The 27,136-nt window shown below is 40.4% G+C and overlaps 1 protein-coding gene across 1 annotated transcript; it reads right to left on the reverse strand.

Annotated features, from left to right (window-relative positions):
* Window positions 1–721: 721 nt before the first annotated feature.
* On the reverse strand, window positions 722–23,881 carry LOC309567743 (surfactant protein C-like). The gene is made up of 6 exons (XM_082273189.1): window positions 23,759–23,881; window positions 9,012–9,149; window positions 6,337–6,474; window positions 3,320–3,436; window positions 1,800–1,922; window positions 722–1,364 (listed from the first exon to the last, which is right to left on the reverse strand). Exons 1-6 carry the CDS (start codon window positions 23,768–23,770, stop codon window positions 1,281–1,283), a joined length of 612 nt encoding a protein of 203 aa, XP_082129315.1. The 5' UTR covers window positions 23,771–23,881; the 3' UTR covers window positions 722–1,280.
* Between the last annotated feature and the right edge of the window lie 3,255 nt (window positions 23,882–27,136).

The raw sequence follows: 27,136 nt of genomic DNA on the forward strand, positions 1-27,136 counted from the left end.
ATGCCCAGCCATCAATGAGCGATATCGATATTGAGAACGAAAAATACCGTTTGAAAAACACGAAAAATTCTGTCGTCTCGTTTGCGAAAGAACGATATTCTATACGTTGGTGTTGAGGTCGTTCAGTTTAAATCTGTATAATATGTTAATGTTGGCAACGTTTTCGACCGACGAACACTGTTTTGATGGTCGGCAGGCAACGGTCGGGCGATATTTGGACCGTGTATGTTGGCAACGTTTTCGACCGAAAAATACTTTTTCAAAAGTCGGTGGTCGAATGATCGGGTGATATTCTAATCGTGTATTCACACCATAAGGATGGATCATGGATGGGTCTTCCAGCATGACAATGACCCAAAACATACCACCAAGGCAACAAAGGAGTGGCTGAAGAAGAAGCACATTAAGGTCATGAAGTGACCTAGCCAGCCAGAAAACCTTAAGGATTTAGAGAAGATCTGTAAAGCAGAGTGGACCAAAATCCCTCCTGAGATGTGTGCAAACCTGGTACAAGAAACATCTTACCGCTGTGCTTGCCAACAAGGGTTTCTCCAAGTACTAAGTCATGTTTTGCTTGGGGATCAAATACTTATTTTACTCATTGAACTGCAACTCAATTTATAACATTTGTATCATGTGTTTCTTTTTTCTTAATTTTTGGTTGATATTCTGTCTCAATCATTTAAAATACACCTATGATCAAAATTATAGACCATTCATTGCTTTTTAAGTGGGAAAACTTACAAAATCTGCAGGGGATCAAATAATTATTTTCCCCACTGCATGAGTGCCATTCTGACCACCATTGTAAGGGGGCATTTTTCTCCATGACCACCAATATAAGCTGCATTGTTCCTGTTGACCCCTATTTTTTTTTTTTAGTAGAGGTTCCTGTAGACCTAAAAAAATATTTAAAGGGTTTCTCTGGAGTAAAAAAGTTGAGAAAGGCTGATCTTAATTATACAACATAAAATGTTTTAAAAATATTTTTCAGTCCTGACACAGGTTGCTTGTTGCCTATGGAAGACCGGGCATAGAGGTGAAACCACTATGGTCTGTCTTGCCTGATTATTTACAATTTTGTCATTCAGTCCTGTAGATGTTTGTATATTCTTGAAGGCTGAGTTGGATATACTATCAGTTCAATTCCCGAGGGCCCTTAAGACGACAAGGGGAATATTAGGAAGGACTTGGTAAGCACAGGAGACCAGCTATTGAGCTCAGGCTCTGGAAATACAGCCAACATTCAAAGATATGATCCAGAAATGAGAGTGGAATAATCAAGACTCAAAGTTTAAAGTCACATCAATGCCAAAGATGTTGAACCTGATTGAAAACTTCCAGCGCAGTTGTGGGTTCTCATTCTAGAGAAAGGAAAATATACAAATAAAATTATTAAATGGCTCACGGGCAAGAAGAGAACACACCCAAAAAAACATCCCGCCCACGAGGATTGTCATGTTGACACAACAGTAGACATTATGACTTCTGGGAAACGACACGTCTGGTCACGTTTTATGATTTATCAACCTCACATGGCTTCAGGTGTGAGAATCAAGTTTCATGAAAAGCAATGCAAGGAAAAGCAACAACAAACTACTCAATAATTTATAACTAAAAAAAGCCTCGGTGTGGTTCTTGGAAACCTAGAGGTGTGAGCATGTGTAATCAGCTTGCATTGCACTGAAAGGGCCCCCGAAGTCTGCAGCATCCCATTACATAGATAGGAATTTGTACCCTGAAGCTTCCCATCCTGACTACCTGTAACTGACACATTATTGACCTGCAGCATAACTCACCAGTGTGGCCCAGGAGATGGGGACATCACTACACAGAATGTTGATGGGGACACCCAGCTTGGTCCTATCGGCCTCCACACCTGGCAAGAGGTCGTATGATAAATCACTGCTGCTTGTTGAGTTCTGTTTGAGGAAGAAAGACAGAAGAAGGCTTATTTTACAAAACAAAGTTCTGGAAACTATTACTTAGCAGATTAAAAAGGTCAAATATTATAGGTGGAGCCACCTGCTGGCTGCTTTTTTTTTTAACAGTTACTACTGGCTACCTTTCGGTTCTCTTGTAGAGAGCTTTTACCACCAGACTTTGTGGCTCTGTATCTTAGGCTGCATTCACATGTCAGCGTATTGATCGTGGGCAGAATCGCAGCGATTCCGCCCGCGATCCGGAAATCATTGCAAATCGCGGGAAGCCTGTGCGTTGCCCGTGATTTTCAATAGCACCCCAAACGCTGGGCGATGTTGCCGCGATTTCCGCCTGCCGAATCGCGGTAACATCGCGCAAAAAAAAATCGCGGGATGCATTACGCCCAAAAAAGTACATGAGCTTCTTTGGAGCATAATGCGTCCCGCGATTTTTTTTGCGCGATGTTACCGCGATTGGGCTGGCGGAAATCGCGGCAACATCGCCCAGCGTTTGGGGTGCTATTGAAAATCACGGGCAACGCACAGGCTTCCCGCGATTTGCAATGATTTCCGGATCGCGGGCGGAATCGCTGCGATTCTGCCCACGATCAATACGCTGACATGTGAATGCAGCCTAAGATACAGAGCCACAAAGTCTGGTGGTAAAAGCTCTGCACAGCGTTTGGGGTGCTATTGCAAATCACGGGCAACGCACAGGCGTCCCGCGATTTGCAATGATTTCCGGATCGCGAGCAGAATCGCGATCAATATGCTGACATGTGAATGCAGCCTTAGGCTACGTTCACATCTTGGCGTTGCTAAATACAGGCGTTTTTTTCAGGGGTTTTTATGGGCGTTTTTTTCAGGCGCTTTACAGGCGTTTTACAGGCGGTTTTACAGGTGTTTTAGTGCAGGTGTTTTTAGGTTGACTAGTGACCAATGGAAAAAAAATAAAAACTCCTGTAATCTGCCCAAAAAGGAGCTCATGTACTTTTTGGAGCGTTGGGCGTTTTGATTAAAACGTCAAAACGCTCAGATGTGAACAGGGGCCATTGAAATGAATAGGATTGGTCTTGATGGGCGTTTTTTGAGCTGATCCTAGAGCAGAAAAACTCCCCAAAAACGCCCCAAAACGCCTACATGTGAACTTAGCCTTAGGTTGTTCCCCCTAACACATGCAACTATTTTCAACAACTCCACCACCCTCCAAGCCTGGTGCATGAAACATGAAGCTATCAGAGCTGCTGCACATGAAACATTCAGGTAAAATGCAGAGTTTTAATTGTGTCTTATCTGCTCAGTGGTGTCTATTCTCAGCAGCCAGCAATGGCACTCACACTGCCTGTCTAATAGGAAACCTCAGCTTGTGTTGTACTTGCATAGAAAATGGTCCCTACCAGATGCTGGAATTGCCTGATGCTCTTCAGAATATCTGACATTGTTGGCACATCGATGTTTCCCATCTTCACGATGTAACAACTCTTTCCACCGGTGCGCCTGAAGCCGATGAAACCCTGGGATGAGATATGGGAAAATGTTGCAGATAAGTTAGATAAAGGTACTTCCATTTCTTCTATAATCTAGTACAGTGTTTCTCAACCTGTTTTCTGTCAAGGTGCTATTTAAAATATATGGACAATCTCGAAGTACCCCATTCTAAAATGTAAATCTATTCTAATAATTTTACATAATGCAGCAACACCGACAAGTCCAAGTGGGACATCCAACGTTAGAGGTGATTCATTCTTCCAAAGCAAATACACTTTTGCAAACTGGTACTGACTGGTATTCCAATCTTTCTCTTCTCCCTCATTTTTTCTCCATCATTCAGCTAATGTGATCCCATTCCTGGTGCAGAGGGGCAGGGGAGGGTCAAACAAGCATGCTATGCAGGCGACTGATATCCTCATCAACTGATGATCCCATTGGTCGTTAGGGCGCAAGCAGCTAGAAGGTTGTAATGGTGCGCCTTAGTGTACCTAAAAAGCAGCCTTCATCCACATGCTGGCCTGTATACAATTTTTGGGCTATTTTTAGGCATTTTGCCAAGGCACCCCTGAAGAAACTTCAAGGCACCCTAGTTGAAAAAGGCTGATCTAGTTTTGCTATTGTTGCATCTTGCATAGCCCTGATCTCAGTTGGTATTATCAAGGTGCTTCTAGGGAGGGGCACAAGCAGGACCAAGGCTGGACATAAAGGGATGATCCTCTACCTGATTTGTTAAGCCAATATGGTTGTGGTTGGGGATGATTTTGCCAGCGGTTGTAACCTTAAAAAAAAAAAGTTCCTGTTCCTTTAAAGCATGAGCAGCATAGTGCTGTTGCGGTGTAATTTGTCCCTCTCTATGCTGTAAAATACCCGGTTGATCCTGCCTGTTCCTGTGTCCCCCTTAGTGTGCTGATCACGGTGATCATGGCTGCTGATCTATGATTAGTTAATGTGCCTCCATCAGCCTGCAGTCTCTCCCCTTCCCTCCCTGCCTGTCAGCTCAATCTGTGTTTGAGAGCCGATCTTCTCCCCTTCCCTCCCCTTCCCTCTCCTCCTGCCACTGTTTCTGCTCCAATGCATCTCCAAATTACTTGTATGCCCTCTGTTTTAGGCAGATCTAAAGTAATGTGGGCAGTGGTGCATGATAATTTGGGGGGGCAGCAAATCCACCACCCCCTCCAGCAGGAAGGACGGCCGGCTGGTAGGCAAATACACTACCCCCCAGTGGGCTGGCCGGCCGGCCGGACAGCCAGCATTCTTACCTCCTCCGGCCAGTAAAATAGCTTCTCTTTTCAGCCAATAAGGGAAGGGGTCTCACGACCCGCTTCTTGATTGGCTGGAAGGAGAATCAGTGTGATAATAGCGAATATTCATTGGCTATTGCCATACAACTGGGTGGGCTCAGGGCGCAGTGCTCTGCTCCCCGAGCCCACTCTTTTTTGAAGCCTATTAGAGCCTCTGGCTCTAATCACGTGCTTCAAAAAACAAAAAACCCTATCGGAATCCATGCATCTGGCACCCTCCATGTAGATTAGGGGGCAGGATGCATGGATGGGAGGGGGGGTGTCGCCCCCCTGCGCCCCCAATGGATGACTATGGGTGAGTTTTTTTAAAAATATAATCCTAAATACGTCCTGTCACAGCACCAGTCTGCAGTCACGTGACCTCCTCCTGCTGGCCGGCTGACGTCAGAGGAAATCTCAGCTCCTCCTGCTGCTCTGCTTAGATAGGGGAAGGAGAGCGGAGTGGGATCACGTGACTGCAGAGTGGCGGTGTGAAAAAAGGTATTTAAAAAAAACACACCCTCAGTACTTTAGATCTTTATAAAACAGAGAGGATGCAAGTACTTTAATTTAGCCTTAAAAACAACTTTTTTGGGGTTTTGCTAAACTGGAATTAGCCTCCAGTTTTAAAATGCAGTTCTATTTTTTATTATCCTCCTAAAAAATAGTAGTGTGGACCCCATTCCCCATTACTCTGCAACTAGGAATGAGTGAAACTTAGAATTTTCATGTCCCTGAAATTTTGGCAAAAATTGGCAGACTTCAAATTTTGTCATTTTGGCGAAATGCATGGGTTTTCGGGGAAGGCATAAAAGTGGTATCACTTTTTTGTGTGATACCATTCTGTATGCCAGAAGATAGAAATCAATTCTCTGAGCTATGGGAGGGAAAATGTATGAGTCAAACATGGAAATCTAGTTTTAAATTATGTAGGAGTCAGGGTGGATTTTTGTTAAATAGCATTTAGTTTATCCATTAGTTATATATAGGGTTAGTCCTAGTTCTGTTACAGTCAGTGAGTCATCAATATTTTTTGTAGCTATTTTAGTGGTTTGTAAAGGGTTACGAAAGCTTCTTTTTTCTAGAAAAGCCCTCATTATTTATTTATTTTTTCAAAGAAAAAAAAAAAAAAAAGGGAATAAAACCCACAAATATAAAATAGTAAAAAAAAGAAAAAAAAAAAAAACAACCCCCCCCTCCCCCCGAAAAAAAAAACACCTTGGGCAAATAAAAAAAAAAAAGAGCTCAGATTTTGTGTATAAAAAAATGAGTCATAGGTAGCTCAGTGAGATAAAATATTTTATATATCATTTTGAAATCGGTAATTTTCCTGTCCCTGCAACATTTATACAAGAAATAGCATGCAGTAATCTGGACAGAAAGGCACAGAGAAAAATTAAATCAATCATTGTCAGAAGTTCACCCTTCCGCACCTTACTAAACCTGTCTGGACATAAAGTAAGTGAAAATCTCCCTTATGGGGATCACAGACAGAAATAAAAACTTGACAGTAATTCTAACTCATCCCCACTCTAAAAATCCCCAAAACTAAAACAAAAATGTTGGCTACAGATGCACAGTAAGCCACAATCTAAGTGTAGAACTGAGCGAGTTGCAAGCAGTCATGAACACATATTACTCACATGATCGTAGTCATAAAGGATGGTGGATGACACATTGTTGGTGCTCACATAAAACGCCGCCACCTTCTCTTTATTATTCAACATGATCGTCTGCTGGACGTTCTCACCGGCCTTGTCCTTGAATGCCATCTCTACCACCTGCAAAACCACTTCATTTATTTACTTTGTACTACTTAGTGACAAATGCATTGAAGAACTGAGTTGCCATTCAGTGAAATGCATTGGAGTTAATAGGGAAGGTGAATTTGAAACTGTTTTTGGTGGTTTTTAATGGTACAGTGGACTTGTGTCGAAGGGCGCTTTATGAGCAAAGAACATGGTTTTAGAAACCCTGATGCTATTAATAATCCAACCTCTATCTCTAATGTTATCACTAATCCCAATTTACTCTCCTAGAACTAAAAAATAACCCTAATGCTAACACTAACCCTAACTCTAATCCCAACACTAACCCTAACCCTAAAAATATCCCTAATGCTAACACTAACCCTAACTGTAATCCCAACACTAACCCTAAAAATATCCCTAATACTAACACTAACTCTAATCCCAACACTAACTCTAACTCTGTCCTTAATGCTAACACTATCCTTAACTTTAATCCCAACACTAGCACTAACCCTAAAATATCCCTAATACTAACACTAACTCTAACTCTGTCCTTAATGCTAACACTATCCTTAAATTTAATCCCAACACTAGCACTAACCCTAAAATATCCCTAATACTAACACTAACTCTAATCCCAACACTAACCCTAACCCTAAAAATATCCCTAATGCTAACACTAACCCTAACTGTAATCCCAACACTAACCCTAAAAATATCCCTAATACTAACACTAACTCTAATCCCAACACTAACTCTAACTCTGTCCTTAATGCTAACACTATCCTTAACTTTAATCCCAACACTAGCACTAACCCTAAAATATCCCTAATACTAACACTAACTCTAACTCTGTCCTTAATGCTAACACTATCCTTAACTTTAATCCCAACACTAGCACTAACCCTAAAATATCCCTAATACTAACACTAACTCTAATCCCAACACTAACCCTAAACCTTAAAAATATCCCTAATGCTAACACTAACCCTAACTATAATACCAAAACTAACCATAAAAATATCCCTAATACTAACACTAACTCTAATCCCAACACTAACTCTAACTCTGTCCTTAATGCTAACACTATCCTTAACTTTAATCCCAACACTAGCACTAACCCTAAAATATCCCTAATACTAACACTAACTCTAACTCTGTCCTTAATGCTAACACTATCCTTAACTTTAATCCCAACACTAGCACTAACCCTAAAATATCCCTAATACTAACACTAACTCTAATCCCAACACTAACCCTAACCCTAAAAATATCCCTAATGCTAACACTAACCCTAACTGTAATCCCAACACTAACCCTAAAAATATCCCTAATACTAACACTAACTCTAATCCCAACACTAACTCTAACTCTGTCCTTAATGCTAACACTATCCTTAACTTTAATCCCAACACTAGCACTAACCCTAAAATATCCCTAATACTAACACTAACTCTAACTCTGTCCTTAATGCTAACACTATCCTTAACTTTAATCCCAACACTAGCACTAACCCTAAAATATCCCTAATACTAACACTAACTCTAATCCCAACACTAACCCTAACTCTAACCCCAACTCTAACACTTACCCTAAAAATACCCCTAATGCTAACACTAAGTGCCGGTTCACACTAACGCGGCACGACTTTGGGGGCGACCTGTGAAGTCGCGTGCACCGCGACTTCGGGGCCACTTGCACAGATTCATATAATGAATGTCTACGCAAGTCGCTCCGATGTCGCCCAGAAGTAGTACAGGAACCTTTTTCTAAGTCGGAGCGACTTGAGTCGCTCCTATTAGGACGGTTCCCGTAGCACACAATGGACCACGACTTGTCAGGCTGACCAGTCGCCTGACAAGTCGCGGTAGTGTGAATGGAGTCTAATCCCAACACTAAACAAAAAACAGAGCACTGATTAGCTCCTAGTGCTGGCCCTCCTTCTACCAGCTTGAGAGCTGAGGTATAGAGGATAATAGGCAAATAGTTATGAATCCAGTATTCAGGCATCTATAATACAATAGTTAATACATATTTTATAATAAGGGCTTTGTTTTTTAAATATCGACTTTAAAGTCGAACTCCAATAAGATATAAAAGACAAATTATTGCAGCTCTGTAATCATTAATTCATCATTAAGTAGCTGAACTTGATCTGGTATCAGCTTTTTGTCTATTGTACAGCAGAACTCAGACTGGGAGAAAGGAAGGCAGCAAAAAAAGCTTGCTGATAGGAGAGGAGATCAGAGTGACAAAGAGATGAGCTAAACATTGCTATGCTTCTCCTTTCATTATCCAATCACAGACTGGGGGCAGGTCAATGAGGAAGAAGTGGGTTGGATGATGCTGTCAGTTATTCAACAAGGATGGGTGAGGACATCTAGTGGCAGAAAAGAACTACTACAGTAGACAGCTCCAGACTGAAGGTGAGTTTTTTGGTAAAGCATCTTTATTATACCTAATAAATGGTTAGTCAGTAGTTTCTATTTTTTTTTTTTTTTTTTTAGTTCTGCTTTAATCCTGATATGCACAAAATTCCTTCCAGGAAGGTCATTGGATCAACTTACTGCCTCCGTGTGCTTCTGCGTCATGTACACCCCGATTAAGGTGGCTCCTACTACGATAATAGCCAGGAGGAAAAGCACAAGGATTCCCCATGCCCAGGTCTTCCGCTTCTCATTCATGGTGGCGGGAATGGCGGGCGACTGGAAGAAGGATAAAAATGAATATCAGTGTGTGCCAAAGCCAGGTAATTTAATTCCCATATCGACTAAGTAACACTTTAATCATCATATATTATACACCGTTACACCTTTAATAATCGCTACATCAGAGAATGCATTAACAATGATTACCTGTTATGTATTCACCAAGTTACAATGTTACTCATAGCTAACCGCTTATATACTTCCTATTGATTTGCAGTGAATTTGTCGCTGGAGAGGAAATGGCAATTTGACTACAGAACAATGTGGAAGAAAAGTTCAAATTAATTTGACTTCTTAACCACTTCCCACCCAAGGACGTACCCGTACATCCTTGGCTTTCAGTGGTTTTAGTGGGATCATGGGTGCACCTAAAGGCATCATCCCGTGATCCTGGTACCATTATTTTCCGCCCAGGGATTCTGTAGAATGCAGACATGATCTGAGAGACTAATTAGCCACTCGATCACTTATGTGGGTGGCGGAAGGGGTTTCCACCCCCCTCCTGCCACCGCCGCCTCTCCGGTCCCATTGCAGGAGGCCAGGAGCGATGCGGTCAGCGAGGAACTGATGTCGTTCCCCTGTCTCTGTAGCCCTGGAAACCGGGTGCGACGAGTATTCATCATTTCAGGTTCCACCCCTATATTTACCTGGCCACCAGAGAAGCTGCCGATCGGACCGATCTCAGTCCAATCGCCTGCATGCTGGGGCCAGAGGAGAGATTTGGGGTCTAATAGACCCCAAATCTCTTCATAAAGAGGACCTGTCACGGCCCATGCTATCACAAGGGATGTTGTTCATCCCTTGTGATAGCAATAAAGTTTGTACTAAAAAAAGGAAAAATGAATAAACAAATAAGTCATAAAAATTTAAGTGCCACTGTCTCACCGTGCTTATGCGCAAATGCAAACGCATGCGTTACTCTTGCACGCATATGTAAACGGTGATCGCACCACAAGTGAGGTATTGTTACAAACGTCGGAGCAAGAGCAATAATTCTAGCCCCAGACCTCCTGTACCACTCTAAACTGGTAATCTGTAAAGGCGTTTAAAGCGTCCCCTATGGAGAATTTTAAGCACCATAGTTTGCCACCATTCTACGGGCAGAAGCAATTTTAAAGCGTGACATGTTAGGTATCTATTTACTTGACGTAACTTAATTTTTCACATTATACTAAAAAATTGGGCTAACTTTACTGTTTTTTTTTTTTTTAATGTGTTTTTTTCCCCAAAAAAGTTGCGTTTGAAAAACCGCTGCACAAATACCGTGTGACATAAAAAATTGCAACACCCACCATTTTATTCTATAGGGTCTCTGCTAAAAAAACAAAAAACAAAAATTCATAATGTTTGGGGGTTCTAAGTAATTTTTTAGCAAAAAAAGTAGATTTTTACATATAGGAGCGAAGTATCAGAATAGGCTTGGGAAGAAGGTGGTTAAATTCAGGCTGCAATTGTGAGCAGTTAGCAGTGGAAAATCTTCAGTTTTTATATATTTTATTAAAAATTTTGACTTTATAGTAACGAGAAGTTTGGAGTCAGGAACTTCTGATGTACGTAGCTTAAACATTGCACATAATTATTTAGAACGGCATTTGGTTTGGTTACCAGTAAACTTGATGTCAGGGAATCTAGCACTATCACTCTTAACCACTTAAGCCCCGGAGGATTTGGCTGCTTAAAGACCAGGGTTTTTTTGCGATTCGGCACTGCGTGACTTTAACGGACAATTGCGCAGTCGTGCAACGCTGTACCTAAACGAATTTGACGTCCTTTTTTTCCCCACAAACAGAGCTTTCTTTTGGTGGTATTTGATCACCTGTGCGACTTTTACTTTTTGCGCTATAAACAAAAAAAGAGCATCAATTTTGCAAAAATAACAATATTTTTCACATTTTTTTATATGAAATTCCCCCCCAAAAAAATGTAAAAATCAAAATTTTTTAACATTTTCGGCCAATTTGTTTTATGCTACATATGTTTGGTAAAAAAAAAATCGCAAAAAGCGTATTTTGATTGGTTTGCGCAAAAGTTATCGCGTTTACTAACAAAGGGAAAGATTTTTGTCATTTTTGTTGTTTTTTTTTTAACGCGTAATGGCGACGATCTGCGTTTTTTTTTTTGCGGTACTGTGACATTGCGGCGGACAGATCGGACCCTTGACTGACATTTTTGACACTTTTGGGGTTATCAGTGAAATTACTGCAGTAATCAGTGCTATACATATGCACTGTTACTGTAAAAATACACTGGTAGTGAAGGGGTTAACTTTATTTGAGAGGGAGGGGCTGTGTGTGTCCCTAGGGGCGTGATTCTAACTGTGATTGGCTGTGGCTTGAGCTGTAGGAACACTGATCAACGGTCCTACATAGTAGAACCGTATGATCAGTGTTTCTACACAGGGGAGAATGACAGGCGGCTTGTTTACACTAGCCGCCTGACTTTCTCCCTCTCCCCCGACGATCGCCGAGTCACACGCACGGGGGGGTCCGTGACCGTGCGGGAGCGTGCCTCCGGCGGCGCACGCTCGCTCCCCAGAGCCTCACGGGCTAGTGACGTTTATATATACGTCACTTTGCCTGTGAGGGGCTGACCGCCGCAATATATCTACTTGCGGCGGTCGGCAAGTGGTTAAGGCCCGTACACACAATAAGAGAATCGGAAGATCATTATTAGATCATTAGTATAGTGCATTTGACAGCCAATTCTGAATTTTCGGATGATAAAAACTGGATATGCAGGCTATAAAATTTTTATCGTATGTGAACACAACGTCCAATTATTGTTTAATTAGTACAGTTTTTGTCAGTAAGAGCAAGACTAGTCATGCTCGGAAATTAAAGAACACATACAAAACAATTCAACACATGACATCACTTCTGAAATTGAATTCTGTCGTACGAGAAGTTTCGTATGAAAGTAACCTCTTCACTTTCCATATGAGACTAGCATGCAAGAAAAAAAAAAACTGATGAATATTCCTCTGATAATCTGATCGTGTGTACGAGGCTTTACTCTACCTCTAACGCTAATACCAGCCCTGACTTTATCCTTACTGCTGACATGAAGGATTGGTTTACATTGATGCGATGCGGGAACCACAGCGATTCCTGTGCGAGTTCCCGCATTGCATCAGACTCGCAGGCAGTTCACACTGCTCACTGCTGTGGGTGGCAATGTAAAGTTAATGACACCCCAAATCGGTTTGCAGAACGCAGTGCAAACTGTGAAATCAGACAGGAATCGGATCGCATGAGTCTGAACACCCATGAAACCTGATTCCAGTGCAGACGAAAGAAGGGTCCTGCACCATTTCGGTTCAAATATGATGCAATTCCAGCCAACACAATGGCTGAATTCGCAATCGCACAGACATTGAATGTGATATGCAAAGGTGCAAATCACATGTGATGTTTGGCATCACATTAGTGCGAACCCCAGCCTTACACTTAATAACCCAGGAAACCTTTTACAATTAATTACAATTAAAAATATAAGCCTAGAATCACACTGAGGCTGTTTTGAAATTATGCGAGTTTAGCTGAGTTCACGATTTCAAAACAGCATTTCAGTCCGACTTCAGGGGCGATTTCACAGATATCTGTGCGGGATCCTGCACAGATGTCTATGGAAATCGCCCCCCAAAGTCACTAAAAGTAGTATAGAAACTACTTTTGAGAATTGGTGCGAAGCCGCAAAGTCGGCGTCGCACCAATTCTGACGGTGCAATTGCCGTCAACTGGCTCCGATTTGACATGCGATTTGACATGTCACATCGGACCAATGTGATCATGGGCTAAAATACTTAAAGGGGATGATTTACTAAAACTGCAGAGTGCAAAATCTGATGCAGCTGTGTCTGTCAGCGTCTAACCTCAGATTGTTAAATTAAGTTTTGACATAAAATAAACCTGGGAGCTGATTGGTTTCTATGCAGAGCTGCATCAGATTTTGTACTCTCCAGTTTTAGTAAAACAGCCCCAAAAAGTATATCTCTTTAAACAATATATACAGTATTTCTTAGTTCTGAATAGAGTAAGTGAAATCCCGAAATCAATTCAATCAATGACCCCATGTGCCTTAAGATTGGAGGTGTCAGCCACCTGCACGTTTCTGGGTGCGTCCACCTAACACTCTTTTACCATCAATATTGTTTCTGCATTTTTTGTTGCTTAATTAACTGTTACAAAGTGTATCATTACAACACATGGTTTGTGTTATACAGAAAATATTGTAGGACCTTTATTATCTCCTAATGTTATGTACAGAGACTTTCCTACGGAAATCCAGTTTGTTTCACGTGGGAGGTTGGGGCGAGGTGCTGTACAGATTATAATAATAACAGAGATTATGTAAATGAGAATAAACTTTGTAAAGCTGCCAATCCAATTATCGCACCCTCGTTGTCCTCTGCTGTCCCGTGCTCCATTGCTTGTTAGATTGACTTGAAAGCAAGCTTTACTGGTAGCGTAGATTTCAGATTTGAGTGGTTGTTGGTAAATTGCGTGATGTCTTAGCTTAATATGAAATCCCCCACTGTATTTGCCAGAAGAATGCTTACTTACTTACAGTGGATGATAGCATGAAAAGCTGCATTCTGCATCACTTGATTTTCAAGAGATTTAGGAAAAGATTAAAGGAAACCCGCTCTAATGGATGTAGGCTGCCTTTGATGATCTCTTCTTCTGACTACGCTAGGCGCCTGCCCGTCATGCTGATCCAAGGACTTAAGTACTTTTAAAGTTACTGACCCAAAACAGACATGCAGATTAATAGATATAACTTTGTAATCTCTTTGTTCTGGTAAAGTGATTCAGGAAGTTTTGATCCCAGAAAAAAGCCTGGAAACATACTTAAAAGAGAAGTATGGGATTCGTGAAGAAAAAAAAAAATTATACTCACCTAAGTGGATGCAGCATCGGTGCGATATTGCATCTGTCCCCCGCCAACTCTAGACCGAGAACTGAGCGATCAAACACTGCTGATCTCTCAACACTCAAACATCAGGATGCAGAAAGCTGTACTCTGCCCCTCCATTGCTCCCTGGAGCACTGGACTGTGGAGGGGGCGGGAGCGGCTGGCTCAGGGTCTCTGTGGATCACTGAGAGGCTGAGCCAGCTGCTGGTCTAGGCATCTGGGTGAATCCTGACCATATGGTCAGGATCTTTTCAGAGCCTGGACCAGGTCTGTGACATAACCTGACAGCGGGCTTTAGCTTGCTGTCAGCTGAAAATGGGTCACAGTATTGCAGAACAAACTGCACTTTTGTGATTCATAGGAGAAGTACAGCCAAAAAAGCTTTAAAGCTCCTTCAACATAATACATTTTTTAAAATAAATCTCTCATTACAGGTCCTCTAGAAGGAAACTGCCAACTGTTACTTGCATAGTTACATAGTTGGTAAGGTAAGGTTGAATAAAGACATCAATTTATCCAGTTCAACCCGTGTGTGTTGGTGTATGAGTGTGTATATATATTTGTGTCTTTCCCCATATCTCTGTATACTGCATTCCCTAAGCTGTCAATATTCAATAGTAGAGAACCCCCAATGCAGTTTCTGATTAAATCATAGACTGTGCAGAACGAAAAAATTTGTTTAGTTTCGGAACTATTCGTTATGGTAATAATTTTGTTTCATTGATTCGTTTTGGAATTAGTTTAGTTTTGTTTGTTTCTTTCAATTTCATTTACTTTATTCGTTTTCTAACGAATTCCAACTTTTCAGAATGATTCAAATTCAGATCAGTCGAAAAATGATTGACAAATTTTAATTCTGTTTGAAGAATAGCTGGTTGTTAAGGAGCGGGCCGGGAAATTGAGCGCCACGTCCTTAATAACCAATGACCCATCAGCTGAAATGTAAACAAAAAAATGCTGGCAATAGAAAAGTCAGAAAAAAACAGCGTGGGGTCCTAAGTTTAAAAAAAGGTCTCCCCCAAAATCCATACCAGACCCTTATCTGGGGGGGGAGTACCCCGAACCACCTTGACCCCATGTTGATGGGGCAAGGGCCTCTTCCCCACAACCCTGGGCGGTGGTTGTGGGGGTCTGCGGGCGGAGGGCTTATCGAAATTTGGAAGCCCCATTTAATAAGGGGGCCCCCAGATCCTGCCCCCCCATGTGAATGAGTATGGTACGCGTTCTCCAAAAAAGTGTAAAAAGTGAATAAAGACAGTACACGAGTTTTTGACAATTCGTTAATTTAAAAAAAAATAAAAAACAATGTCCCCCGATGTAGATCCTTTGTCAATCACGACACCTGCTGCACCGCTGGACCCAAAAAAAGAAAAAGAAAAATCTCTGGCCTCATCGAAGGTTCCCCGCCCCATTGTGACGTCACCGACCAGCCAAAGGGCCCGGTGTGGATTGGGGGGGAGCCCACACTGTTTTTCTCAGAATTTTTTATTGTCGGCATTCTTTTTTTACATTTCAGTTGTCAGTAAGGAAGCCTGCTAACAGCTGATGTGTCATCGGTTGTTAAGGACGCGGCGGATGGCTACCCGGCCCGCTCCTTAACAATCAGTTATTCTTCACACAGAATTTGAATCATTCTAAAAATCTGCAGTTCGTTTAAAAACGAATAAACCAAACAAATTTCAACAAAATTCCTTACTATTTCATTCAGAGATTTGGATAACCAAAAATTTGTCTGAATTTAAACTTGGATTAAAACAAATTGCACATGTCTATTAAACCACTTCTTGTTCAACTTCATTGAATGTCTTCCTTATTGACCTAAAACTAAAAAGTATTTTGCCCCATACTAGGATCACCATTTGGATAATTGTATATTGCAATCATATCTCCTCTTAAGCATCTCTTCTCCAGAGAGAATACATTTAATGTATGTAGTCGTTCCTAATAACTGAGGTCCTCCAGGCTCTTTATCAGTTTTGTTGCCCTTCTCTGAACTTTCTCCAGTTCCAGCACATCCCTCCTAAGGACTGGAGACCAGAACTGAGGCATACTCAAGATGCCGCAAAACCAGTCTTGTAAAGTGGCAGAATTAAAGTTTTATCTCTTGAGTAGATCCCCTTTTGATGCACACTGATAGTCTGCTAGCTTTACTTGCTGCTGCTTGGCATTGCATAACATTGCTGAGCCTGTGGTTTACTAGGACCCTCAGATCCTTTTCCATCCTAGATTCCCCCTAGGGGTTCTCCCCCCTATGGTGTAACCTGCATTTATATTTTTAGTCCCCAAGAGCATTACTTTACATTTGTCAATATTAAAACTCATTTGCCATGTACTTGTCCACCCCTCTATTTTATCAAGGTTTTCCTGCAAGGTTGCCATATCCTGTTGTGAAGTTATTGCCCTGCTTGGCTTTGTATCATCAGAAAATACTGACCTTGAACTATTTATTCCAACCTCTATATCATATATGTACACATTAAACAGAATTGGTCCCAGGACAGAGCCTTGGGGTGCCCCACTTACCACTCTAGACTATTCAGAATATATGCTATTGATCACAACCCTCTGGATGCATTCCTTTAACCAGTTTTTCCATCCCGATACATACACTATCATTAATGCCAACAGACCTCAAATTGTAAATTAAGCATTTATGGGGTACCGTATCAAATGCTTTGGCAAAGTCCAGATACAACAGGTGCACTGGAATTCTTCTATAGAAATGACAGTTTACCGCCTCATAGAATGTTGGACTGGCAAGAACAATCCTTCATAAATCCATGCTGCTTACGACTAATGATTCTATTTATATGAGTAAACTCTTGAATATAGAGCCTTATCATCCCCTCTAATAGTTAACATACTATTTATATTAGACTGACTGGTCTGTGGTTTCCAGGTATATACTGTATCTGTGGGCCTTTTTTCAATATTGGTATTGCATTAACTTTTTGCGTGTCACCTGGTACAATTAGGTCAGTAAACTGTCCTTATAGATTAGGAATAGTGGTCTAGCAATAACCTGACTAAGTTCTTTGAGGACACTTGGGTGTAAGCCATCTGGTCCTGGTGATTTATTCCACTTTTTCCAGTCTTTTTTTTTCTACTTCACATCCCTCCTTAGCCTAAATGGTAGCTGCCACTTAAGGATAAGAAAAATTAAGATTTTTAACTTGCCAATATTGGTAAAAATCTGGATATTTTGGTGAAATTCAGCTATTATTGAAATGCATTGGAGTTACTGGGGACAGGGCTACTGTTAGAAATCACGGGGCCCCATACACCCTACCTGGCAGCCCCCCCCCCGCTGAATATATCAAGACAGTTGTTACTAAAATCATTATTAGCGGACAAAAACATAACAGAGAACCTGTGTGATTTAGTCCTTTTTGTTTTTTACATTTAAAAAAAAAAAATATACATATTTTTTTTAAATGTTAAAAATGTTTACAATTATTTTATTTTACAATTTTCATAAATTATTTACTACAATGTTTAATTATTATTATTATTATTTGGATTTGGTATTGTACTACAGGACAGGGAAGCCTGCAGTGCTCTGGGGTGTGGGGGGAGGGGGGTGTCACAGTGTAAGGGGGACATACAGGAAGGGGGGATACGAAGCAGGCAGAATAGGAATGGGGATCGGTGTCGGAGAAGCAATTACAGGAACAATGTCCTGCATCTATGTCTCTCCCCGCAGAAGCTAAAAGCTGGCAGAAGGGGGAGAAATTGGCTTTCAGCTGCAGCAGAGAGCCGCACAGGGCTTCCTTCAGTAATTGTCCCCCTGCCCGACAGACCCCATGCTGTTGGGGTCTCACTGTGTGCCCGAGCCCCCTACAGGAGGACTGGTGGTCCCCCCCCCTATCAGCGGCCCTGACTGGGGAAGGTGAAATTGTGTCTTCTGGGGGTTACAGTAGCTCCTTTCAACTATGCTTGACCTTTTCCTGTGTCTAAAATGGCCTCTAATTAACTGGCAACATGATGTTAGGGATGGGGTTGAGGAACAATATGGCTATCACAGTCTCTACCTCTATACCTAAAGCTACCTCAATTCTCAAAGTTAACACTAACTTTAACCCATATTTAACACAAACCCTAATTATACCCATAGCTAGCCTAAACTTGCTCTAACACTAACCTAACTCTACCTCTATCCCAAACATTAACTATAACCCAACACTAACCCTAACTCAGACTCTAGCCCCAATGTTAACTATAACCCTAACACTAACCCTAATGATGACACCAACTCTAAACCTAACTCCAACCCCAACCTTAACTCTAACCCTAACGCTAACATTACCCTAACCCTAAAAATAACTCCAACCCAGTGCCATCTTAAGAGCATTATAGGCCCCCGGGTAATGCAGTGCTCTGGGGCCCTGCCTACACAATCACCCACGAGAATAAAAATGCAAATTATCGATAAGGCAATATTTATTGGTACAGCAGTGCCAGGCTAATGACAGCTTCCAAGTTGGGTGGCTGGGTCCAGTGAACACACACATGGACGGGAGTCAGACTCGACTGTCCTGTGTGTGCCTGTTCCCATGGAGGTGAACAGTTGTGGGCTCCCCCTCCACGGCTCAAGTGGCCTGACAGCAGCGCAGGGCGGACAGGTGCTTCTATGCACACGAGAATCGGAACTAATGCTTGGCTGGGTCGCTGGGCAGGTGGGGCCCCTGGGCAACTGCCCAGCATGCCCATTCGGTAAGATGGCCCTGCTCCAACCATGGCACTATCTCTAAATCTATTCTTAATACTTATTTTAAAGCTGAACTCTAAGAATTCAGCCACTTTGTAATATCTGCAAGCATACTAAGGTATAAAAACAAAGTGTCCTGTGATTGGACAGGAGGGGCACAGCAGCTGCAAGAGACTCTGCAGCTACCACAGCTGAGACCAGAGGGTCCTGGATCTAAGCTCCAGTAGTATGTGATACCTTTACGCCCTGGAGCTCCATAAAACAGTCAGTTGTAAATAAAAGAGACATGCAACCTTTTAGCATTTTGGGCAGCCCCAGGGCCCCTGCAGACGCGAATCTGTATTACCTTATTGCCCTGTTATAGCAGTGATTTCTAACAGTTGTATGTAATATGTTTCTAGACTGTATGTAATATGTTTCATGACTGTCTCCTGAAGCATCTCCAACAACTACCATACCATGTTCACAGTCTCTTACACTCTCCTGCAGCCTGTCCACAATCTCTGCCTATCTCTGGTATCATGGCTGCAGTCTATGACCATCTATTGTATCATGTCTGCAGTCTCTGACAACCTCTTGTATCATGTCTGCAGTCTCTTACAATCTATTGTATCATGGCTGCAGTCTCTAACAAGCTCTTGTATCATGTCTGCAGTCCAACAACTACCATAATATGTTCACAGTCTCTTACACTCTCCTGCAGCCTGTCCACAATCTCTCAATCCGAAGAGAATAAATAGAATAGAAAATAAATGAATAAAATAGAAAAGAATATATAAGGATAGAAAAGAATAGAAAAAAATAAAAAGAATAGAATATAATACAGTGAAACAGAACAGAATATAAAATAAAGGAATAGAAAAAAAATAGATTAGAAAATAAAGGGATAGAATAGAAAATAAAAGAATAGAACAGAGTAAAACAGAAGAAAATAAAATAGAAAATAAAAGAACAAAATAAAATAGAATAGAAAATAAAGGAATAGAATAGAAAATAATAGAATAAAAAATAGAATTAAATAGAAAGAATATAACCATCTTCTGAAATTCAAATTTCAAATAGAATACATTAGAATTTGAATAGAATAGAAAAGAATAGAAAAGAAAAAAGAGTAGACTAGAAAAAAGAAAAGGATAGAATAAAATAGAAAGAATATAACCTTCTTCCGAAATTCAAATTTCGAATAGAATAAATTCAAATTTGGAAAGAATTAAAAAATAATAGAATAGAATAAACAATAGAAAAGAATAGAAATGATTTACCATATAACTATTTTCTGAAGTTTGAATTTTGAATAGAATAAATTTGAATTTGAATAGAATATAAAAGAATACAGTATAAAAGAAAAGATAAGAACAGAAAATAAAAGAATAAAATAGAAAAAAATAATAGAATAGAAAAAAATATAACAATCTTCCAAAATTTAAATTTTCGAATAGAATAAGTTCAATTTGGAATGGAATCAGATTCCAATTTGAATGCAATTGGAATAGAATCTGAATCAATTCAAATTTTCTGAATTTGGAAAATTCAAAGAGATTTGAATTTAAATAAACAAAACAAATCCAAAAAACAAATTAAACAGATTTAACTAAACAAATGTGTGTAAATACAGAAAATAAACAAAATGAAACAAATTTTTTCATTCTGCACATGTCTAACAGGTGGTGCTTCCTATGAAACCCACTTATGGAGGTAAATGGGAACAGCAGCTGCAGTGAAGTACTGCAAAGCAAAATTGCCATTTGGTAGTAAAACAAAAAAGCAAAAAAAAAAACCTTCAGGCACAAGAAAGCGGCGGTATCGCCTACTGGATGCCTGAAAACCTCCCTTTAACCTCCTCCAGTAAATACTGCTGCTAGTGTGAAAGGACTTCCCGTCAAACACTACAAAGAAAGTAAATAGGACTGCGTCACAACCGCAAGTCACACACATGGCTTGCAGTTTTGGTGCAGTCCCTCAAAGCAAAATTGTCAGTTGGTCATAAAAAAAAAAAAAAACCACCAGGAAGCAGTGCATACTGAATGTCTTTAAATAATGGATCTTAGCAAACCATTTTATGAGATGTACAATATTGATAGCCATTCATGTGCTATGACTACCCTTATGATCTGTGGTGGATCCACCATGGATGGTAAACACTGTTGCAAGTGTGAAAGGAACCTTACATACATTATCATCTTACACCAGGGATCCTCAAACTATGGCCCTCCAGCTGCTGCAGAATTACACGTCCCATGAGGCATTGTAAAACTCTGACATTTACATACATGACTAGGCATGATGGGAATTGTAGTTCCTGAACAACTGGAGGGCCATAGTTTGAAGACCCCTGTCTTACACGTACATTGCAAAATATCCAATATAAGCCTATAATGGATGTTTTAAGATTTATCTTTAGTCATTCACTGTAATACCATTAGGGTGAACATTGCATGTGAATGGGTAAAGATACATCTCATAAAACGGTTTGCTAATATAAATTATATCAAGTCTAAGTTGGGTCTTTTGTAATGTACATGTAAGATGACAATTCTCACCATTTGAACTGCACGTGTATGCTTGAAAAAGTGAACATTGTTCCAAATGTTCTATTCCCCAGGCTTTGCAGGGGGCTATAGGTATGCCAAAATGAATGATTCTCTCTGATCTTCCACTACTCTTTACTAAATTTTCCTAAGGCTTATTCTGTATTATGTGCTACTTGGGTTTGTTCCGTCTCCTGGTTTTAGATCCCGTTCACACCTGAGTGATTTGAACTACAAATTGAAGCATCACTAGACGCACTTCAATGCTCAACACTAGAATTTCCATTTCCAATTTCCATGTAGGGTCGCTTGAAGCTTGTTGCTCATAAAAAGGCATGAGCTTCTACTACACTAGGCAAAAAATTGTTTAAAAATCTGTCATTTGGACCATTTGTTTTTTGTCCAGTTAATAGGCACATATAGAAAATCGTTTTTTTTTACTTTTCAGAGCCCAAAAAATTTAGGGAACAGGTTGGAAAATTCTGCCGAACGTACAATAATATGAAAGGTTAATATGTTTCTCGCCCATTAAAAATTGAACTGTTTGCACTGCACATATGTGAAACGGACGAAAAACTGATCAATTTATGTCCACTGAACGATTTATCAAAAAACTCGGTCATTACATGATGTGACTATCATATGCTCTTGTGACCGAGTGTTATTCGAAAAGGAGTTTGAATGATTTTTTATATAACGTATGGCTAGCATTAGAGTAGTGTGTTTTTGCCCCAGTAGAATTCAATGAGATCACCTGAAAAATGCCTAAAAGCTAGCATAGCGTGCATTTTGTGTGTCTTTTCTTGCCTAGTAACTACATTTCCCAAATTCAAAAATACTGTATATTTGTGAATACACCAGGCATGAAGACCTAAAGAGGACCTGCCAGTACAACAGACACCTGGCTGGAATGCTGGATGATACCACTCCCTGGAACCCCAGAGTCCTTTGCATGGTGGTATGCACTCCAGGGACTAGCACTGCTCACAGGAGTCAGGTGGTACTACCCCCAGGTCTGGAGAAGAGAATCAACTGTGACCTGTGAAAGGTTCTCTTTCTGACCGGTTCACAAGGGTTGTCCTAATCACTGCATAGATTATCTCATCACACTTTATTTTGAGATGTCTCTCCAGGCATCAGAAAGTGTGTGAGGTGTGCGAAGCATCTGTCAGCTTAATATGTGTTTATTATGATCTGCATACTGTATAGTGCAGCCTGTGGAGCCATTAAAAGATAACATATGCAAGGGATAAGGAGCAGGAAAGGCCTTCAGGGTAGGCCTGGAAATTCTTCTTACAGGTAGGCAAGCTGAATTACAGATATATTTTTCACCAAAACACCCTTCATTGTATTCCTCCTGGTACTGTATATGTATAGAACAATCCCTAATAGTGTCCTACTATTTGACATAGACCTACTTGTATCAAAATATTACCATCCCTGGCATAGTCCTACTTGTAGCTACACTATATTGTCAAAACTATTGGGACACCTGCCTTTACAAAGACATGAACATTAATGGCAACCCAGTCTTAGCCAGCAGGGTTCAATATTGAGTTGGCCCACCCTTTGCAGCTATAACAGCTTCAACTCTTCTTGGAAGGCTGTCCACAAGGTTTGAACATCTATGTCTTTATGGACCTTGCTTTGTGTATTGGTGCACAGTCACGTTGGACTGTTCCCACAAATTTGGGAGCATGAAATTGTCCAAAATGTCTTGGTATGCTGATGCCCTCAGAGTTCCCTTCACTGGAACTAAGGAGCCAAGCCCAACCCCTGAAAAACAACCCCACACCATAACCCCCCTCCACCAAATGATTTGGACCAGTGCACAAAGCAAAGTCCATAAAGACATGGATGAACGAGTTGCGAGTTTGGGGTGGAGGAATTGACTGGCCTGCACAGAGTTCTGACCTCAACATGATAGAACACCTTTGGAATAAATTAGAGTGGAGACTGCGAGCCAACATCAGTGCCTGATCTCACAAATGCACTTCGGGAAGAATGGTCAAACATTCCCATAGACACACTCCTAAACCTTATGGACAGCCTTCCCAGAAGAGTTGAAGCTGGTGGGCCAACTCAATATTGAACCCACAGCCTAAGACTGGGATGCCATTAAAACAAATGTGCGTGTAAAGGCAGGCGTCCCTATACTTTTGACAATATAGTGTATACATTGCAGTTTCTGGTATATTTCTATTTACATCTACACATAATAGTCCCTGGCAGAGTCCTGTTGGTATACATATATGCAACAGGTCTGGGTATAGTTCTGCCTAAATATGTATAGAACAGTTACAGGTATATTCCTGCCTGTATATGAACAGAATAGTCCTTAATATAGCCATGTCTGAATTTGTATAGAAAAAGATACTGAACGGTTCCTTGCACAGTCAGAGCTATATGCATGTAATGTTGGCGTCACTTGCAATTAGTATCTAGCTTAGTCCTACCTTGATCTCCATGTGCTGGTCTGTTGTAGGTCTGTGTGGCTGTGTCTCTCTTGTTTGGTTTTACGGGTTGGTGTGCTCCTGACACACTCTGGGTGGAGAGGTGCTACACCTATGTGATGGAAGCTTTAAATATATGCAGAGTGACATCGCCCACCTGAACAGGCCCAAGCCTGCCAGAGATAATTATGGATGTTATTAGGGATGCAATGACAAAGGTACATCACACTATTGCAAGCAGGATTGCCACACGTGCCTCATATCTGTTCAGTGAAGACCCAGTCAGCAGAATAGACAGTCTGATCATTTATGATTCTCTTGCATATCTGCATGTAAATTTGTCAGAACTGCCCAAAACCACACAATTCCTGAAGCAACCCAACCAGTGTTTCTTGAATTGTGTTATTCACTGGCTTAGAAATTCTCATGTCAATTTATCAATCCATATGTCCATCCATTAATCCATAAATCCAGCCTTTCACCCATCCATATGTCCATCCACACAAAATGATGATGTTTATGGCCAAAATATGTAGCTACAACTAGAACCAATGGTACTTCTGTCTGGTGAGTCTTGCAGTAACCTTTCACAGAGTACAAAAAACTTTTATGGGTTACCTGACCTCAGAGCACACTGAATCTGGCTAACCCATAAAGTGCATCTTATCTATAAAGATGTAATAAAATCTCAAGGTATTAGATTGTATTTTGACCAAACTATGTAGATACTACCAAACCAATGGTCCTCGTGTCTTCTGAGCCCTACACTAACCTTTTACCACAAACACTGACACCTCTTATGAGTTAACTGTGCTCAGGCATCAGTGCAAACCTAACCCAGCTAATTTGTTTTGGATTATAAAATATTGAAGTATGTGATTGTATTTTGACCAAAATATATAAATCCAGAACCAAGGGCTTTATGACTACGCTAACAGTACAGTAAAAAGACCATGCCAATTCTAGCTAGTCAACAGACAGACTGAGCAAGGGGGTATATTTGTAAAAAGAAATTAAACTATTGCAGCTATTTGCCCTTCGAAACTTCATGTTTGGAGATGGGCTGAATGACTCACTGTTTGGTTTGCACCAGAACTTTCAAACATCGCAAGTTCGGAGCCGAACAACGAACCCTATTGAAATCTATGGTACCTAAACTGAAAAAATCAAAAGTGCCCATTTTGAAGGCTTATATGCAAAATATGGGGCATACAAAGGGTATGGGGGTCCGGTACTGCCCTGGGGGACATGTATCAATGAAAAATAAGTTTGTGAAAAAGATCATTTTTAAATGAACTGTGATTTACTGATGCTTAAAGTGAAATAATAAAAATGAAAAATTCCTTAAATATAGTGTCTTGTGGTCCCCTTAGTTTTCCGGTAAAGTGGCGCATCTGTACCGTGTATAGAACCTGCTGCAGCAAAACGGACATTTATAAAGAAAAAGAATGACATTTAAATTGATTTTCCCTGCAAGCTTTCTTTATTTTGTAAACAACGGCTTGGGGAGCCAGTCTGTATGATGAGGCCACAATTTAGTGCACTCGGAACAAGATAAGAGATTTTTGGAATAAATTCTTTCGTCTCTTTAGCAGACTTTGGATGGAAATAACAAAAGTTTGCACGACAGTGAGCAAGTGTGAAGAAATTGGTCGCACACCACCAAAAGGATTCGATGAAAAGGTTCTTTATTCACATATGGGGTACAAGGTACAGCAGGGTAGAATATAGTAGATGCGTTTCACATGAATGCTACTTGCTTGTTCACTACAAAGATATGCAACAGGAAGCCATCATTTAGGGGTAAACCCATGGGTGCACACCCAAATTCAATTGGCCAACTGATTGCTCCAACCTGACACATCAATTTGTATAAAAACAATAAACTCAACAAAATTGTGAATATAGTTTGAGAAAGTGAGTAAAATTTGAACATATATGTGTACATAATGAAACAGAAGAAATTATAAAAAATATATACGTGTACACATACACATTATGTACGTGTATATACAGTATATATATATATATCTTAAAACAAAAGAAAGCCAATGGATAAAAATCATCCATATGCTGCAATAATGTTCAAAGAGAAAGAGCAACACAAAAACTGTAATATATGTAGAAAAAAACTTTGTATATGTCAGTTAAATTCTGAATAAAGTAAGGAAGGGATAAACCCCTTGATAGCTTATATTCTGCAATCTGTGTCCTGTGTGGGAGATTTCCCATATTTCCCGTCTTAGAGATGCAACAAATGAGGAAATAGCCCAACAAAATGAAAAGATTTCCTCTTGCTACACACATAATTGCACATTTATCAATTCTGTCACATAATCAGGGGTTGTTAAACAGGAGCAGTGATAGAATTATGATAATTAGGCAGTTTATAAATGTCTCCCTTAGCTGCTCTAAAGTAGCACTGTGGCAGAATAACACCTGACCCTGACCACTTCTTAGATGTGTGAGTAAAAATCTGTCTCATGTCCAGTGGTACATCTGTCACAGACCTATGCAAATCTCTCTCAAGTAACTGTCCTGGAGTACAGGCATGAGCATCGCAAACACTCATAAAAACTGTCTCATAGGATCTGTTATCTGACAGGCAGACTGATTTGCATCCACAGTTGATAAATGTCCCTCACAGTGCCTTCAGCTATACACACACTAATTATTTTCCTGGTATTAAACAGTGGACTTTCCCTGTGCTTCTGAATTTCCTGAATTGTCTCACAGCCGGTAACAGCCCAGCTTCTGCCAAGTGACAGCAAAAAAACAATCTGTAGGCATGACTAAAACTGAGAGCAGTTATTCCCTTGAAATCTCAACAAAAAATGGGAAAAACCTTCTGAATTTTGGTGAAACATAGTGAAATCAATGAAAAATGATTAATGAAGAATATTTTGGTGTTTAAGGTGTAATGGTATTTAAATGGCTCCCTAGAATTACAGAAGATGTTTTCACTATCCTGGGCTTGTTCTTGTGACAAAAAAGACCCTCATTAGCCTCATTATTTTACTGTTATTCTCAGAAAGTAATGATCAAATACACAAAAACCCACAAAAGAATAATAAATAAAATAATCTGAACTACCCTACAGCAAACACAGAAAATATATAGAATTCTCTTTATTCATAAATGTTTTGCTGAAGCAGCTTAATGTGCAAAAATGAGGGAAATAAGTGTACTTCACCAGGGATCACCAACTTAAGGGACACTTACCACCAATGAATGAGGGAACTTACAATTAATCACCAATGCATGCAATTTACCACTGACTACCGATTTAAAGCAGAATCAAATCTTGCTCTGCTTTTCAGCCAAGAAAACTGCCATCTTGGCCTCTGTTTGATCTGCAACTGCCATGATGCTGCACATGTC

The sequence above is a fragment of the Pelophylax lessonae genome (genome assembly GCF_965119305.1).
Source record: "Pelophylax lessonae genome assembly, chromosome: 12".
NCBI classification, from domain to species: domain Eukaryota; kingdom Metazoa; phylum Chordata; class Amphibia; order Anura; family Ranidae; genus Pelophylax; species Pelophylax lessonae.